The sequence below is a fragment of the Myxine glutinosa genome, chromosome 11 (assembly GCF_964187855.1).
Source record: "Myxine glutinosa chromosome 11, kmMyxGlut1.1, whole genome shotgun sequence".
Taxonomy (NCBI): Eukaryota; Metazoa; Chordata; class Myxini; order Myxiniformes; family Myxinidae; genus Myxine; species Myxine glutinosa.
Window position 1 is genome coordinate 84,561,012 of NC_136271.1, and position 16,828 is coordinate 84,577,839.

The 16,828-nt window shown below is 45.0% G+C and overlaps 1 protein-coding gene across 3 annotated transcripts in view; it reads right to left on the bottom strand.

The window, feature by feature from the left end:
* Positions 1-16,828, bottom strand: part of BTAF1 (B-TFIID TATA-box binding protein associated factor 1) — a 321,948-nt gene that overhangs the window by 56,074 nt on the left and 249,046 nt on the right. For all 3 annotated transcript variants that reach the window (XM_078786829.1, XM_078786828.1, XM_078786827.1), the window contains 2 exons: positions 2,202-2,369; positions 1,712-1,789 (listed from right to left, as the gene is read on the bottom strand). In XM_078786829.1, coding sequence (XP_078642955.1) covers positions 1,712-1,789; positions 2,202-2,369 — 246 coding nt within the window. The remainder of the gene's footprint in view (positions 1-1,711; positions 1,790-2,201; positions 2,370-16,828) is intronic.

The window sequence follows — 16,828 nt, forward strand, 5'->3', positions numbered from 1 at the left end:
GCAAATCCCGTAATGACCTCAGGCTCCTCCCTGAGAAGATGAAAGAGACTTCGTTTTATATAAGGAGACGCTGCGCAAGGCTTGAGGAGAGGACCTTCTTCAAGTCGACGTGTTGTATTGTTTTGGGTAAATGTATTGTGTATCTGAGTTGGATTCTCTCCGCAATAATTGTATAAATCTTCAAACAAAGTGAAGTCCTTTAATTTTTACATAAATAAATCTTCTTCAACAGGAAATCAGAGCTGTCTCCCTTGACATATCACGTGCCTTCGATACGGTCTGGCACACAGCTCTGCTCACCAAACTCTCCTTCTATGGTATCCATGGAAATCTCCACTCATGGCTTGAGGACCTCCTCTCTGGTCGTCGGCAACGTGTGGCCCTGAATGGATTTCTCTCATCTCCCCTTCCTGTTCTGGCTGGAGTTCCCCAAGGTAGTGTTCTGGGCCCTGTGCTTTTTCTGGTCTTCATCAATGATCTCTCCGACTCGCTGGAATATCCTCTCTATCTCTTTGCTGATGACTCCACTCTCTGCCGCTCCATTCCTCATCCTTCAGATCGGCAGTCTGCAACCTCCTCACTCTCTGCAGACCTGGACAAAATCACAGACTGGTCAAACAAGTGGAACATGTCTTTCAATCCTGACAAATCTCACACTCTTACTATGTCTCTCCGAAAAGACCGACTGAAAAACCCTCCCATCTACTTTCTCAACAATCCTCTCCAAGAAGATCTGTCGCTCAAGCTTTTGGGTGTCACTATCTGCCATGATCTTTCTTGGGAAAACCACATTTCCAAGCTGGCCTCCAAAGCCAGTCGCCGACTGGGCATCCTCCGTCGCGTGAAGTCCTTCCTTGGCACACCTGAGCTCCTCACCACATACAAGGCTTTCATCCACAGCTCAATGGAATACTGTTCCCCCCTCTGGGCCGGTGCTCCTGCCTCACACCCAGCTCGGCTTCACGCTGTTGAAACCAAAGCTTTCAGAATCATTGGAATCTCCTGCGATGAAGCTAACTCCGAGGGCCTTTCACTCACTCCCCGCAGGCAGGTAGGTGGTCTTTCTGTCTTCTATCGACTCCTCTCCAGCCTTGCTCCCCCAGCTCTCACTGTGCTCTGTCCCCCAAATATTCCTACAGGTCGTACAATATCTGCCAGCAACCCTCTTATGGTTAAAACTGCCAAAATCTAGGCTGTCTGCTCACCTTCACTCTTTCATTCCCCTTTTCTCCTGCCTCTGGAACAAACTCCCTCACTCTCTTCAATCCCACTCCTCCCTCCAGGCCTTTAAAACAGCTGTTCACCACCATCACTTATCTTCCCCCATCCAAAACCTTGATCTTTTCTACCCCCGCTAATTCACCCCAGATCCACTTTTTTGAAATTCCAACTTCTTTCCTGGAAGTCCTTGCAGTCTCCATATGTTTTATACCTCTCCCAACTCCCCCCAGGCCCTCTCCCTCCCACAGTTGTCTCGATGTCCCTGCTCTCAAATGTAGTGTTTGTGTCCTTCGCCCTCTCTCCCCATCTTGTCTACCACTCCCCTTATTTTGTGTTTTATGTGTCGGTTTGACTTTTTGTGTGATTAATGTTAGCTCTTTCACGAGCCTCGATCGTGTATACAAAAAAAAAAAAAAAATCAAAAAAAAATCCTCTTACCACCTCCAAATATGTAAAACGACGCAGTCAATTCACAACTGCAGAAACTCACTTGAAGAAGTCGATATCATTTCTCACCACGTCATATGAAGCGACCACCAGATTGTGTTTCTTGATGAAACGTTGTAGCCTGGAGAGCAGTAGGAGGCACTGAGTGTAACATAAAAAAAAACAGTTATATTTTAGAAAATACTTCATTGCTGCGTCACCAGCAACTATCCAAACCCAATATTCAATGAGCTCTAACAATTCCACAACCAAATTCATCATTCAAATAACATCGCCAGCAAACTAAAAATGAACAGAAATCTCAACAAAACCAATGGAAGTCACAGTCACCACATCCAGCCGCACGCACACACGCACACACGCACACGCGCACACACACACACACACACACACACACACACACACACACACACACACACACACACACACACACACACACACACACACACACACACACACACACACACACTCAACTCAACTCTTCTGATCCCTCTCTCCCCTTTACCCACTCTCCGACTCCTCCTCCCTCTCACCGAGCCCTCTCTGCCGGTGGTCCAGTGTAGTGCAGGGGATGCAGGTATTCTGGTGAGCAGAACTTCTGCACCTCATCAACCCAGTGGCCAGTGAGGGTTGGAGGGCACACAACAAGTGAGGGTAGTGGAGCATATTCAACAGAGTGGGACAACGTGTGCTCCTCAGTCCTGTGACATCACAATAATAAAAACAAGAGCTTATGTATCTGTTTAAATAAGTGCACCAAAAGGCTAAAAATGGGGCCTTTTAAAAACCAGGTTTTAAATCATTGTGTTTCCAGGTTCAATAAGGAAGCAGGATGGCAAAGTAATGATGACACCTAACGTACAGGAAGAAAAATTTAAATCCTTGTTTGGAAAACTTCCCTTTGTTGCAGAGGAAAAAAATGTTATTCGACAACTACAGACAAATTGTGAAATACAAAGATGAGTAGATAATCACCAAACCAGGGTTTTGCACACAAATCGAGAAAAAAACATGGCAATGTTTCATACATGAACTAGACACCTGCGGTCAAAAAGCGATTTCCAAGGGCAAGCCTCTCCCGGCCTCCCAATGCTTACCTTTGGGGAACGCCCATGACCCGAATATGGCTTTATTTTCTTTATTAGGGGTAGAGTGTAAATAAAGGAAACGTGTCCCCATTGTGGAAGTAATTTGTGAACTCTCAAAATTAATTGCGATTAATTAGTAAGCACACATATAAAAAATGCAATATATGTAAATATATATATGAAATATGAATATATTATATATATATATATATACAGTTACGTGAAAAAGTAAGTACACCCCCTGTAAAGTTTTGACTTTTTCAACATATTTCAACATACAGCTCTTTGATCTTCATTTCAATAATATTGATAGATAAAGGTGATATAATATAACAAATATCATGAAACATTTACATTTTGTAGTCCATTGTATAATTTAAATAAACATAAATGCAAATTTCGCATGTGGAAAAAGTAAGTACACCCTTGGCTCCATTTGGTGGTATTGCCCCCTTTGGCAGAAACAACCTCAAGTCGGCGTTTCTTATAACTGTCTACCAGTCTCTGACATCGACTGGGAGAAATTTTTGCCCATTCCTCCATGCAGAATTCTTTCAGCTGTGCGATGTTTGAGGGGTTTCTTGCATGCACAGCTCGTTTCAAATCCCCCCACAACATCTCGATGGGATTTAGATCCGGGCTTTGACTTGGCCATTCCAGAACCCTCCATTTCTTTCTTTTCAGCCATTCCTTCGTGGCTTTACTGGCAAACATACCAGTACTGGTAAACAAGGTCTACCTTCGGTTGAGCTTCAACTTTCTGACAGATGGCCACACATTATCCTCAAGCACCCTCTGGTACAACAGTTGGTGTTGGTTGTTGGTGTTGGTGTTGGCTTAGCGGTTAGGGTGCCGGCTTGGGATCCTAGGATCCTGGGTTCCTGGGTTCAAATCCAGGTCGATCGCTGAATTAACGCCAGGGGGGTTGACTCAGCCTGTCATCCTTCCGAGGTCGGCAAATTTAGTACCAGCTTGCTGGGATGAATGATCACGGTGAGTACCCCGATTTAGAATAGGTACACCGTATCCCTGCGCACGTAAGAGCGTGACCAAGGGTTGGCGTCAGGAAGGGCATCCAGCCATAAAAACATTGCCTCAAACAGGGAACCATGATTGTCATGGGGCCCGCAAGGCTAACCCCCACTGTAGCGGGGAAAATGGCCTTAAAAACGATCATTCATTCATATTCATTCACCCTCTGGTACAATAAAGAATTCATAGTGGATTCTATGATGGTGAGCTGCCCAGGCCCTGATGCAGCAAAGCTGCCCCAAACCATAATATTTCCACCACCATGTTTTACAGTTGGTATCAGGTTCTTGTGGTCAAATGCTGTCTTTGGTTTTCACCAAACATGTCTTCTGGTACTGTGGCCAAATAGCTCTACTTTTGACTCATCTGTCCAGAGCACATTGTTCCAGAAGTGCTGGTCTTTGCCTAGGTGTTCATTGGCAAACTTTAGTCTTGCCCTGATGTTCTTTCTGGACAGCAAAGGTTTCCTCCTGGCACACCTCCCATGTAGATCAAATTTGTGCAGCCTCTTTCTAATGGTAGACTCGTGCACTTTGACATCAACAGTGGCAAGAGCTACCTGTAGGTCCCGTGATGACATTCTGGGGTTCTTAGAGACTTCTTTCAGCATCTTGCGGTGTGCTCTCGGGCTGAACTTGCTGGGGCGGCCTGGCCTGAGCAAGTTGGCAGTTGTTTGGAATCTCCTCCACTTGTTGATGATCTTCCGGACAGTCGAATGATTGATTTCAAATTGTTTGGAGATCTTTTTAAATCCCCTCCCAGATTCGTAGGCATCGAAAACCTTCTTTCTGAAAGCCTCAGAGAGCTCTTTTGATCTCGGCATGGTGATGCCACACACTTCAGCAACAAAGAACAAACCAAACTAAATGTCTGAGGTTTAAATAAGATAGGTTCCTCCAAGATCCTCTCTAACGATTTTCTAATCATTTGCACCTGAGCTGGTGCACCTGTTTCTAATTTTAGGTATGTGAAGTAGTGATAAATGTCAGGGTGTACTTACTTTTTCCACATGCGAAATTTGCATTTATGTTTATTTAAATTATACAATGGACTACAAAATGTAAATGTTTCATGATATTTGTTACATTATCACCTTTATCTATCAATATTGTTGAAATGAAGATCAAATAGCTGTATGTTGAAAAATAGCTGCATGTTGAAAAAGTCAAAACTTTACATGGGCTGTACATACTTTTTCACGTGACTGTATATATATGAAATATGAATATATTATATATATATATATATATATGAAATATGAATATTGTTACATGCTCCTCCCCAAACCCCGGTCACGGTGTACCTCCGAGCCCCGAAAGGAGTCACGGCAGAAACATGTGCAATGATGTGTGCCAATGACCAATGGTGAAACCACACCAATCAATTGTTACAAAACCAAAGTATTGTATTAATATCACACAATAATAACAACTTGCACAAGTACAATACAACTTCTATTGCACAACAAATACCATATAATTCCTATGATGGTACCACCAGTTTCTTAACTCAATAACTCACGGTACTCCCCGTGAGCGAAATGTAACACCCCCAAAGTCACTGTCACGGCTCCAGGCCCAAAGTCGATCCACGCTCCAGGGATCACAAGAAAAAGGTCGTATTGAGACCTGAAACCAGGACGGCTGACAGTCGACGCTGCCGAAGAGCCGCTGGGTGGGTGTCGGGCCGACGTCGGTCAGGCAAAAGTTCACCCAAAAGGCGACTGGGAATTCACACCTTCAGTTCACCAGACAAGGACGTTGATATGAACGAGCAGTGGCTCCCAAGCGGAAAACCGTGAATTCCCAATCAAAATCCACGTCACACCCAAGAACCAGGTTAACGGCTGGTGCCCGGTGAAATGGCTGGCGCAAGGTGAAATGGCGGACGGGCCCGTAATGGAGGCGTACCTGCTCTCCAACAATGATTCACTTTTGGAATCAACCGCAAAACCCGTCACGCAGGTTTATCTGCCACAGCGATAACTACACTTTTTCCTTTTGAAGACAGTTATCTCCATTTCACTTAAACTATAACAATAATAGTACATGGAACTAAAAATGCTTCCAGTGGATGAAAACCACAAAGACGGAAGTGACGAATCCGTAACAATATATATATATATATATATATATATATATATATATATATATATATATATATATATATATATATATATATATATATATATATATATTGTTACGGACGCGGCTAGGATGTTAATTGGCCGAGCGGATGGCCGCCGCACCCGAACAGTTACCCCGACTAACCCGATTCCTGAACGTTGGCCAAAATCGCGCCACAGATATTCAATATGGAAACCTCTAAAGCGACCGAATGTGAAGAGGAAGAAGAAGACGTACAGAGGAATAACAGGATTTATTATTTACACACACTAAAGCAAAAAGGAGCAGTCAAGGTTATATACAGGGAAATGGAAAAAGCAGGAGACACAGTGAAATCGTTAGCTTTCCTATTAACAGTCTTAATTAACCCAGGGACAAGACACACAGAACAAACTCACGTATACGAATGGGGAAATTGCAGGTTGGTTTTTGCTGGAGGGAGAAGGTCGAACCACAAGCTGGAAGGCTTGGCAGGGTGCACAGCAAGCCGGTCCTTGTCAGGCTGGGAGCGAGCAGGGCGACGTCGGCACACGTATCTCGTTGCACGCGGCAGGGGCTGGTTGTCGCTGCACGCCTCGGGCTCTTTTTGGTCCTCCCCTTCTTTCCAAATCGTCTGACGCGTCTTTCTCTCCGATCTCCTGCCTGCGCGATCGTCGCACGTATTTCTCTCCTTGCGCGTCTCTTTCTCCGATCTCCTGCCTGCACGATCGTCGCACGTATTTTTCTCTCCTTGCACGTCTTTCTCTCCGATCTCCTGCCTGCGCGATCGTCGCACGTATTTTTCTCTCCTTGCGCGTCTCTCGTGGGGGCGTCGTCGTGCGGGTTATATATGCCACGCCCTTGAACCTTCGCGAACCTACTCGATGTTTCTCTCCACACCCTCTCCAAGTCCAACCCCTTGTTCTTGGTTGGTTGAGTGGGGCTGACTCACTCCTCCCCTCTATGACGAGGTGGGGACACGCCTTTCTTCTCTGAGGTTACCTCGTGCGTAATGGAGTCGCGGTGAAAACAGCAACCCACAGCTGCAGCAAATTCGGTTGGCAGGAAAGGCTTTGGGAATGGGAATGAAAGGGGATCTATTTATTTGAATTCTGTGCAATGGAGTGTCAATTAATGGAAGACAAATCCTTAGCCTAATACACAGAATAAGGAAATAACTGTCAACAAGGGGGAAATCTATGATTGGCTAACGTGATTGTTTATGAAATAACTACGGAACGACCTTTGACCTGTATACACAGACTGGAGGCAGGAAGGTCCAGAATAAAGCAATAAAAAAAACACAATCCTCATATCCACAACAATATATATATATATATATATATATATATATATATATATATATATATATATATATATATATATATATATATATGTATATGTATGTATGTATGTATGTATGTATGTATGTGTGTGTATGTGTGTGTGTGTGTGTGTGTGTGTGTGTGTGTGTGTGTGTGTATATATATATATATATATGCAAAGATTTGCGGTTGGGAGTAAATCCAAATGACTCCATGGTAAGATCTCCAACCTTTAATTGAACAAACAATGACTCAACGTTTCGATTAACAACATGTGAAGCCACACGCCTCCGTTAATCTTCCTCAAGAGTGATAAAATCATCTCAACATCCCCTTATATGCAAAGTGGGCGGGGTATATGCAAAGTGGGGTGGGCAAAGCTGGACAGCCAATTAAACCGTATCACACCGCTCTCGTGAACGGAGACGTTATTGACCAAATTCAAAAATCAACCGCATATTAACGGCTTAAAATAATCCTGTAAGCAATGCTGGATTATAACTCAAGTCTTTAGAAAATCAGGAACAATAATCACATTTAATTAAAAGTTAAACTTGTAAACAATTAAATTGTAAATTAAATTAAAACTGCAAATATATTAAAGCAAAAAGAAAAGAAAAAAATTTCAAGGTAAAATAAAATTGCCATAATATCAAGATCATCACATGTGGCCCTATGCGGTAAACGGTAATGCGGGATGGAGGGGGGTTATAGGGGGGGATAGAATGGGGGGGAGGAAACCAGAGGGGGGGTGGAAGCGGAGGGGGGGGGGGGGGGGGTTGGGGAGAGGGGTGGTTTGGAGGGGGAGGGGGAGGGGGAGGGGGCAAATTGTCCGAATAAAAACCTTGTGTGACATATTATGTGGACTCGTTCAAAGTACGGAATGCCTGCTTCGTTTACACAAGAGTGGGTCAAACGCTACCGGTAAGTCAACTACCTCTTGTGTGATCGAGGTAACAGTTTCTTCTGTGTGCCAAGCCTCCAAAACACGTCTTCTGTTTCTGTTGGGTGTGGAACCCAAAATATTAACCCTATCCCATAAAGGTGTGTGGCCTTCCTTAAGGCCGTGTTTGGCAAAAGCAGATCTGCTGGGAAAATTACATTCAAATGCTTTTTGGTGTTCAGCAATACGTTGACCTAAGGTCCTCCCGGTTTCACCCACATACTCAGCTCCACAACCACAGGGCACTACATATACCACCCCTGACCTATCCTTCCTCTGAAGCTTGTCCTTGACCCTCATAAGGGCTTGGCGAAGGGTGAAAACCGGTGTGAAACTCACCCTCACTCCTGCCGATTTCAAAATTCTGCCGACCCTCTGTGAAACCCCCGGTACAAAAGGGAGAACACACAAACCCTTTGGTTGTTCTCTCGGTCTCAGCCTGTTGTGTGGGGAAGCCATTATTGTTTTCCTGTTGGGTAGCAAGCTGTCAGGATAACCATTTGCCCTTAACACATTTTGAAGATGGTCCACCTCACTCATCTTGTCTTCAAAGGTGGATGGTAAATCACGTGCTCTTTTTGAGAGGGTGTGCACCACCGATCTTTTGTGTTCCATTGGATGGCAAGAATTGAAATCAAGGTAGCGATCAGTGTGTGTCGGTTTTCTGTACACCGTTACCTTTAAGGCTCCTTTGGGATCCCTTGCGACGAGTGTATCCAGAAAGGGAAGGGCTCCATTTTTCTCCTCTTCAATGGTGAAATTAATGGAGGAAAAAGTTTTATTTATGGTCTCATGTATGATGCCCACCTCATCCGAGTGACAGATGACAAATGTGTCATCCACGTACCGGAACCAAACACGTGGTTGCACTAACAGGGCTGGAATGGTGCGTTCCTCCAAATCCACCATCACCATGTTGCAATCACAGCCGATATCGGGGAACCCATAGCGGTGCCATAAACCTGCTTGTAATATACCTCATTAAATACAAAGTAGGTGGAAGAGAGGCAGGTAGAAAGCATGTCGCAGACGTCCATCGGGCTTAAAACTCCCGCAGTCTCTTTCCATCGATCATCTTCCATCAAACGCCGGTTTGCCACCTCAATCGCCAAGCTTCCGAGGAAGGATAGGTCAGGGGTGGTATATGTAGTGCCCTGTGGTTGTGGAGCTGAGTATGTGGGTGAAACCGGGAGGACCTTAGGTCAACGTATTGCTGAACACCAAAAAGCATTTGAATGTAATTTTCCCAGCAGATCTGCTATTGCCAAACACGGCCTTAAGGAAGGCCACACACCTTTATGGGATAGGGTTAATATTTTGGGTTCCACACCCCAAAAAGAAACAAAAGACGTGTTTTGGAGGCTTGGCACACAGAAGAAACTGTTACCTCGATCACACAAGAGGTAGTTGACTTACCGGTAGCGTTTGACCCACTCTTGTGTAAACGAAGCAGGCATCCCGTACTTTGAACGAGTCCACATAATGTCACACAAGGTTTTTATTCGGACAATTTGCCCCCTCCCCCTCCCCCCCTCCCTCCAAACCACCCCTCTCCCCAACCCCCCCCCCTCCGCTTCCACCCCCCCTCTGGTTCCCCCCCCCATTCTATGCCCCCCTATAACCTCCCTCCATCCCGCATTCCCATTTACCCGCATAGGGCCACATGTGATGATCTTGATATTATGGCAATTTTATTTTACCTTGAAATGTTTTTTGTTTTTTTGCTTTAATATATTTGCAGTTTTAATTTAATTTACAATTTATTGTTTACAAGTTTAACTTTTAATTAAATGTAATTATTGTTCCTGATTTTCTAAAGACTTGAGTTATAATCCAGCATTGCTTACAGGATTATTTTAATCCGTTAATATGCGGTTGATTTTTGAATTTGGTCAATAACGTCTCCGTTCACGAGAGCGGTGTGTGATACGGTTTCATTGGCTGTCAGCTTTGCCCACCCCACTTTGCATATACCCCGCCCCACTTTGCATATAAGGGGATGTTGAGATGATTTTATCACTCTTGAGGAAGATTAACGGAGGCGTGTGGCTTCACATGTTGTTAATCGAAACGTTGAGTCATTGTTTGTTCAATTAAAGGTTGGAGATCTTACCATGGAGTCATTTGGATTTACTCCCAACCGCAAATCTTTGCTTATAATTATTGGCGAAAGCCATGGGCAGGACGTTGCCAAGAGATGCCGTCATTATACCAACCTTGTGGAGCGGACCGAAGTAACGAAGCACATCTTCGGTTTAACCATCTCTGTTTGGAACAGAACATTCTTCCGAAGCCTCGGCGTTTCAGACCTCCCATGCCGGGTTTGAAAGCTAAGCAGATCATGCAGGCAACAGGACGGAGGTTTCTTCGTTTGCGCATTTCAAACTGCCACCATCGCCTCTCTAAACGGTATGACCATGTGCAACAGTTGGCTCGTACTATTGCGCCAAGACTACCTGGCGAGTTATGGGATCGAGTACAACAGAGAGCTCACATTTTCGCGGAGCACACTCGGACATCGGTGGGAAATGACATCAACGAAAGTTCACAGCATTGGTTGATGAAACCACACACCGCATGACTCCCGTCGTTGACGTGAACATTATTCGAAACCGGTGGGTGGTTAACCGGTCGAGTACGCAGCTCTCGGAGGCACATACCAGCTTGTTGCAGAAGGGCCTTAATTTTGCCATCACTCCCCGATTTGTTCCGAAAGACACCATTGTATCACGGGTGGAATCTGCGATGATGAATCTTGGTAACGCCACCAAGAACGAAATCAGATCACGAGTGGCTGCTGTTTTACTTCGCCCTCCGCAATTTTCACGCAACAATTTCAATTTGGACCCGAAAGAACAAGCTTTACGAGAGTTACGCAACATGGATGACGTGGTGTTCTTACCAGCGGACAAAGGACGGGCACCGGTGCTCATGGATCGTCTTGTATACACGAACAAAATGCAGGATATGTTGGCGGACCAAAGTACTTATGAACGGTTAACCGCAGATCCAACGAAGAAGGAGGAACGAAGGTTAAACTCAATGCTTTCCAGATTAAAAGCGACTGGTAGACTATCGGCTGCGGCGTACAAACGTCTGTACAGCAGTAAGGGCGTGGCTCCCAAGGCATACGGGCTACCGAAAGTGCACAAAGAGGGATTTCCGCAACGGTTAATCGTTTCCTGTATTAATGGTCCGTCATATGCTCTATCCAAGTTTTTGGCAAACATTTTGAAGCATTTGGTGGGAGAACAGAGCGAACCGTGCACAATAGCACAGTATTTGCTGAAAGAGTGAAGCAGCTCACCATCGAAGCACACGAGACCATGGGTTCGTTTGATGTCGTGTCTTTATTTACCAACGTGCCCATAGCCCTGGCGATTGAGGTGGCAAACCGGCGTTTGATGGAAGATGATCGATGGAAAGAGACTGCGGGAGCTTTAAGCCCGATGGACGTCTGCGACATGCTTTCTACCTGCCTCTCTTCCACCTACTTTGTATTTAATGAGGTATATTACAAGCAGGTTTATGGCACCGCAATGGGTTCCCCGTATCGGCTGTGATTGCCAAATGGTGATGGATTTGGAGGAACGCACCATTCCAGCCCTGTTAGAGCAACCACGTGTTTGGTTCCGGTACGTGGATGACACATTTGTCATCTGTCACTCGGATGAGGTGGGCATCATACATGAGACCATAAATAAAACTTTTTCCTCCATTAATTTCACCACTGAAGAGGAGAAAAATGGAGCCCTTCCCTTTCTGGATACACTCGTCGCAAGGGATCCCAAAGGAGCCTTAAAGGTAACGGTGTACAGAAAACCGACACACACTGATCGCTACCTTGATTTCAATTCTTGCCATCCAATGGAACACAAAAGATCGGTGGTGCACACCCTCTCAAGAAGAGCACGTGATTTACCATCCACCTTTGAAGACGAGATGAGTGAGGTGGACCATCTTCAAAATGTGTTAAGGGCAAATGGTTATCCTGACAGCTTGCTACCCAACAGGAAAACAATAAGGGCTTCCCCACACAACAGGCTGAGACCGAGAGAACAACCAAAGGGTTTGTGTGTTCTCCTTTTGTACCAGGGGTTTCACAGAGGGTCGGCAGAATTTGAAATCGGCAGGAGTGAGGGTGAGTTTCACACCGGTTTTCACCTTCGCCAAGCCCTTATGAGGGTCAAGGACAAGCTTCCGAGGAAGGATAGGTCAGGGGTGGTATATGTAGTGCCCCTGTGGTTGTGGAGCTGAGTATGTGGGTGAAACCGGGAGGACCTTAGGTCAACGTATTGCTGAACACCAAAAAGCATTTGAATGTAATTTTCCCAGCAGATCTGCTATTGCCAAACACGGCCTTAAGGAAGGCCACACACCTTTATGGGATAGGGTTAATATTTTGGGTTCCACACCCAACAGAAGACGTGTTTTGGAGGCTTGGCACACAGAAGAAACTGTTACCGATCACACACAAGAGGTAGTTGACTTACCGGTAGCGTTTGACCCACTCTTGTGTAAACGAAGCATGCATTCCGTACTTTGAACGAGTCCACATAATATGTCACACAAGGTTTTTATTCGGACAATTTGCCCCCTCCCCCTCTCTCCAAACCACCCCTCTCCCCAACCCCCCCCTCCACTTCACCCCCCTCTGGTTCCCCCCCCCATTCTATCCCCCCCTATAACCCCCCTCCATCCCGCATTCCCGTTTACCGCATAGGGCCACATGTGATGATCTTGATATTATGGCAATTTTATTTTACCTTGAAAAAAACTTTTTTTTTTTTGCTTTAATAAATTTGCAGTTTTAATTTAATTTACAATTTAATTGTTTACAAGTTTAACTTTTAATTAAATGTAATTATTGTTCCGGATTTTCTAAAGACGAGTTATAATCCAGCATTGCTTACAGGATTATTTTAAGCCGTTAATATGCGGTTGATTTTTGAATTTGGTCAATAACGTCTCCGTTCACGAGAGCGGTGTGATACGGTTTCATTGGCTGTCCAGCTTTGCCCACCCCACTTTGCATATACCCCGCCCACTTTGCATATAAGGGGATGTTGAGATGATTTTATCACGCTTGAGGAAGATTAACGGAGGCGTGTGGCTTCACATGTTGTTAATCGAAACGTTGAGTCATTGTTTGTTCAATTAAAGGTTGGAGATCTTACCATGGAGTCAAATATATATATATATACATATATATATATATATATATATACATATATATATATATATACATATATATATATATATATATATACATATATATATATATATACATATATATATCTATATATACATATATATATCTATATACATATATATATATATATATATATATATATATATATATATATATATATATATATATATATATATATATATATATCAAACAGTTTGTGTGTGTGTGTGTGTGTGTGTGTGTGTGTGTGTGTGTGTGTGTGTGTGTAATGTTACCGATAGACTCCGAAACGGAGAGGCTCACGTGCTTGATATTTGGCATAGACATGGCCATTGAGCCTGGGACGAACATGGCTGAGACCATATTTGACGAGATCCATATTTTTTATTCATATTTACCTCAGCGCATTTCAGCGAAGTACCCGCTGATCTCAGCCGGTGTCAGAACAGCTCGCTGATTCGCTCAGAGCGATCACGTGATGTGACCATTGCCATTCACTCCACATAGGTGGAGATGCAGTTACCGGGCGCCATCTTGGTTGGCATTCGATGCTGGGCGATGGTGATTTCGGTCACACGTTTGCATGTAATTCAGAGCGAAAAGCGATCGTGTTTTGTGTCGATTTTTGTCGATTTTGTGCGATATGATTTAAATGTCTTTGATAGGGACCGGTAATTCCGCCAGGGGCGCTGCGCGCACTACTTACGTCACGCTGTGCATGGCACTCTGTGACCGCCGTTGCGGTGCAATGCTTTGCGGGCAAATCGTTTTTATGCCATGGTATGCCATATTTTGGACTTAACCACTCTTCATGACCGATCATGTGACATCTACACACTCATGGCTACCACCGAGACGGATCCTGGTTTCACGTGAGTAATATTTACCATATTTGCTCGATTTTTGAAACCGATGCATGCAAATATCATGTCTATACCACACCTAAAATATTTTTTAGAAAGAATAAGCACATCTCCCCTTTGAAAGTGCCCCCTGAAGTGTGTCCAGGTGGAATTTCTAAGTCGTAGGTCTTAGCAACTCTCAGCAATCTTTTACCGCATGGATTTATCTCAAGTATTTACGAAACTGTGCTAAGTTGAAGTTGCGTACATATTTCAGCAGTTTCCAATGTAAATCGGTGTAATGTAACCTCCCCCCTCCCCCCCTACACCTCCCCGTCCCCTCCTACCCCTCCCCTCCTACCCCTCCCCCCCTCCCCCCCTCTCCCCTTCCCCTCTCCCCTCCCCCCCTCTATACAAGGGGAAAGGTGACAACTCGTCCCTCTATACAAGGGGAAAGGTGACCCTCTAGAGTGTGGCTCGTACCGAGCGATAAAGTTATTGGAGCATGGAATGAAGGTATTGGAAAGGGTGTTGGAGAGGAGGATAAGGAAGAAGGTGAAGATCGACGAAATGCAGTTTGGATTTATGCCAGGAAGAGGAACGACAGACGCGCTCTTTATTGTGAGGCAGTTGCAGGAGAAGTACATGGAGAAGAGGAAGAAGTTGTTTCTTGGGTTTGTTGATCTGGAGAAAGCATTCGATAGGGCTCCACGCGAAGTATTGACATGGGCATTGAGGAAGTTAGAAGTGGAGGAATGGTTGATCAGAGTAGTGATGGCAATGTGCAAAAGAGCACGCACAGCTGTAAGGACAAAGGACGGGAACAGTGGTGAGTTTGAGGTGAAGGTGGGACTGCATCAGGGGTCGGCACCAAGTCCACTACTATTTGTAGCTGTGATGGAGGTGCTGGCTCAGAACGTGAAGGAGGGTTTACCGTGGGAGTTGTTGTATGCAGATGATCTGGTGTTGATTGCGGAAAGTATGGATGGACTGAAGGCAAACATGAACAAGTGGAAGGAATGTATGGAGACAAAAGGTCTGAAGGTGAATGTAGGAAAGACGAAGGTGATGGAAAGTGGTAAAGCATGTGGTGAGGTGGAAAGAACTGGGAAGTGGCCATGTGCTGTGTGCAGGAAGGGTGTCGGAGTGAACTCCATTCAATGTACAATGTGCGCCGAGTGGGTTCATCACAAATGTCGTGGTCTGAGAGGGTCATTAACCAGTGTGGCAGCTACATTCAAATGTAAGGTGTGCACAGAGGGAGCTGCAGATGGAGGAAATGTTGAGTTGGATCTTGGAGACGGCATGAAGCTGGAAGGTGTGAAAACATTTTGCTACCTCGGAGACATGCTGAATGGAGAAGGTGGATCAGACTCGGCAACGGTTGCTGGAGTGAGATTTGCATGGAAGAATTTCTGGGACCTGAGTGGCGTGCTGATGAGGAGGGGAGTGTCGTTGAAGCTGAAGGGAAAGGTGTATGCTGCATGTGTGAGAAGTGTTATGATTTATGGAGTGAGACATGGGTAATGAACGTAGAGCAGCAACGAAGGCAGGAAAGGGTGGAAATGCGAATGGTTTGGTGGATGTGTGGAGTATCGTTGAGAGAGAGGAAGACAAATGATGAATTGCGAAAGATGATGGCAATAGAGCCTGTGATTGATGCTGTGAAGAGCAACAGGTTGAGATGGTTTGGTCATGTGTTGAGGAAGGATGAAAGTGACTGGTTGAAAAGAGTGATGGAAATGAATGTAGAAGGAAGTAGAGGACGGGGAAGACCGAGAAAGACTTGGCTAAAGATGGTCGAAGAAGAAATGCGGGCAAGGGGGTTAACAAGGAGAGATGCAGAAAATAGGGCAAAATGGAGAACATTGTCATGGGGACCGCAAGGCTAACCCCCGCTCTTGCAGGGAAAATGGCCTTAAAATGCCTGTTGTTGTTGTATACATATACACACATATATATATATATATTGTTACATGCTCCTCCCCAAACCCCGGTCACGGTGTACCTCCGAGCCCCGAGAGGAGTTAGGGCAGAAAGATGTGTTATTCTGTATGTCAAAGATCAATGGTGAAACCACACCAATTGTTACCAACAAACAAGTATTGTATTAAGATCACACAAGAATAACAGCACAACAACAATAGTAATCAATTGTACAACCAATATATATTTCCTGTGATGGTACCATCAGGTTCATACAATATAACTCACTGTGCTCCAAGTGAGCGAAAAGAAGAACATTCCCAATGTCTCTATTCCGGCATCAAGCCAAAGTCGATCCGCTCCAGTGATCGTCCGAACGATGTCTAATCGAGACCAGAATCCCGTTCGGATGGCAGTCACAGTCACGCTGCCAAAGCTGCGCAAAGGTGCCCTCAAGGCGACTGGAAAATCACACCCTCGGGTATGGACGTTCCACGGGCTCCCAATCGGCGAACCGCAGATTTCCCACTCAAAAGCCACGTTCCACACACACACCAGATTAACGTCTGAATGCGGTGAAAATGGTTGGAGCGAGGTGAAAAACCTTGAGCGAAGCGCAAATCCTGCGTGAGGTAAAAATGGCTAACGACCCGTTCTCGTGGCGTAACGGCACTCCGATGATTCTCTTCGGAATCAACCGCAAAACCT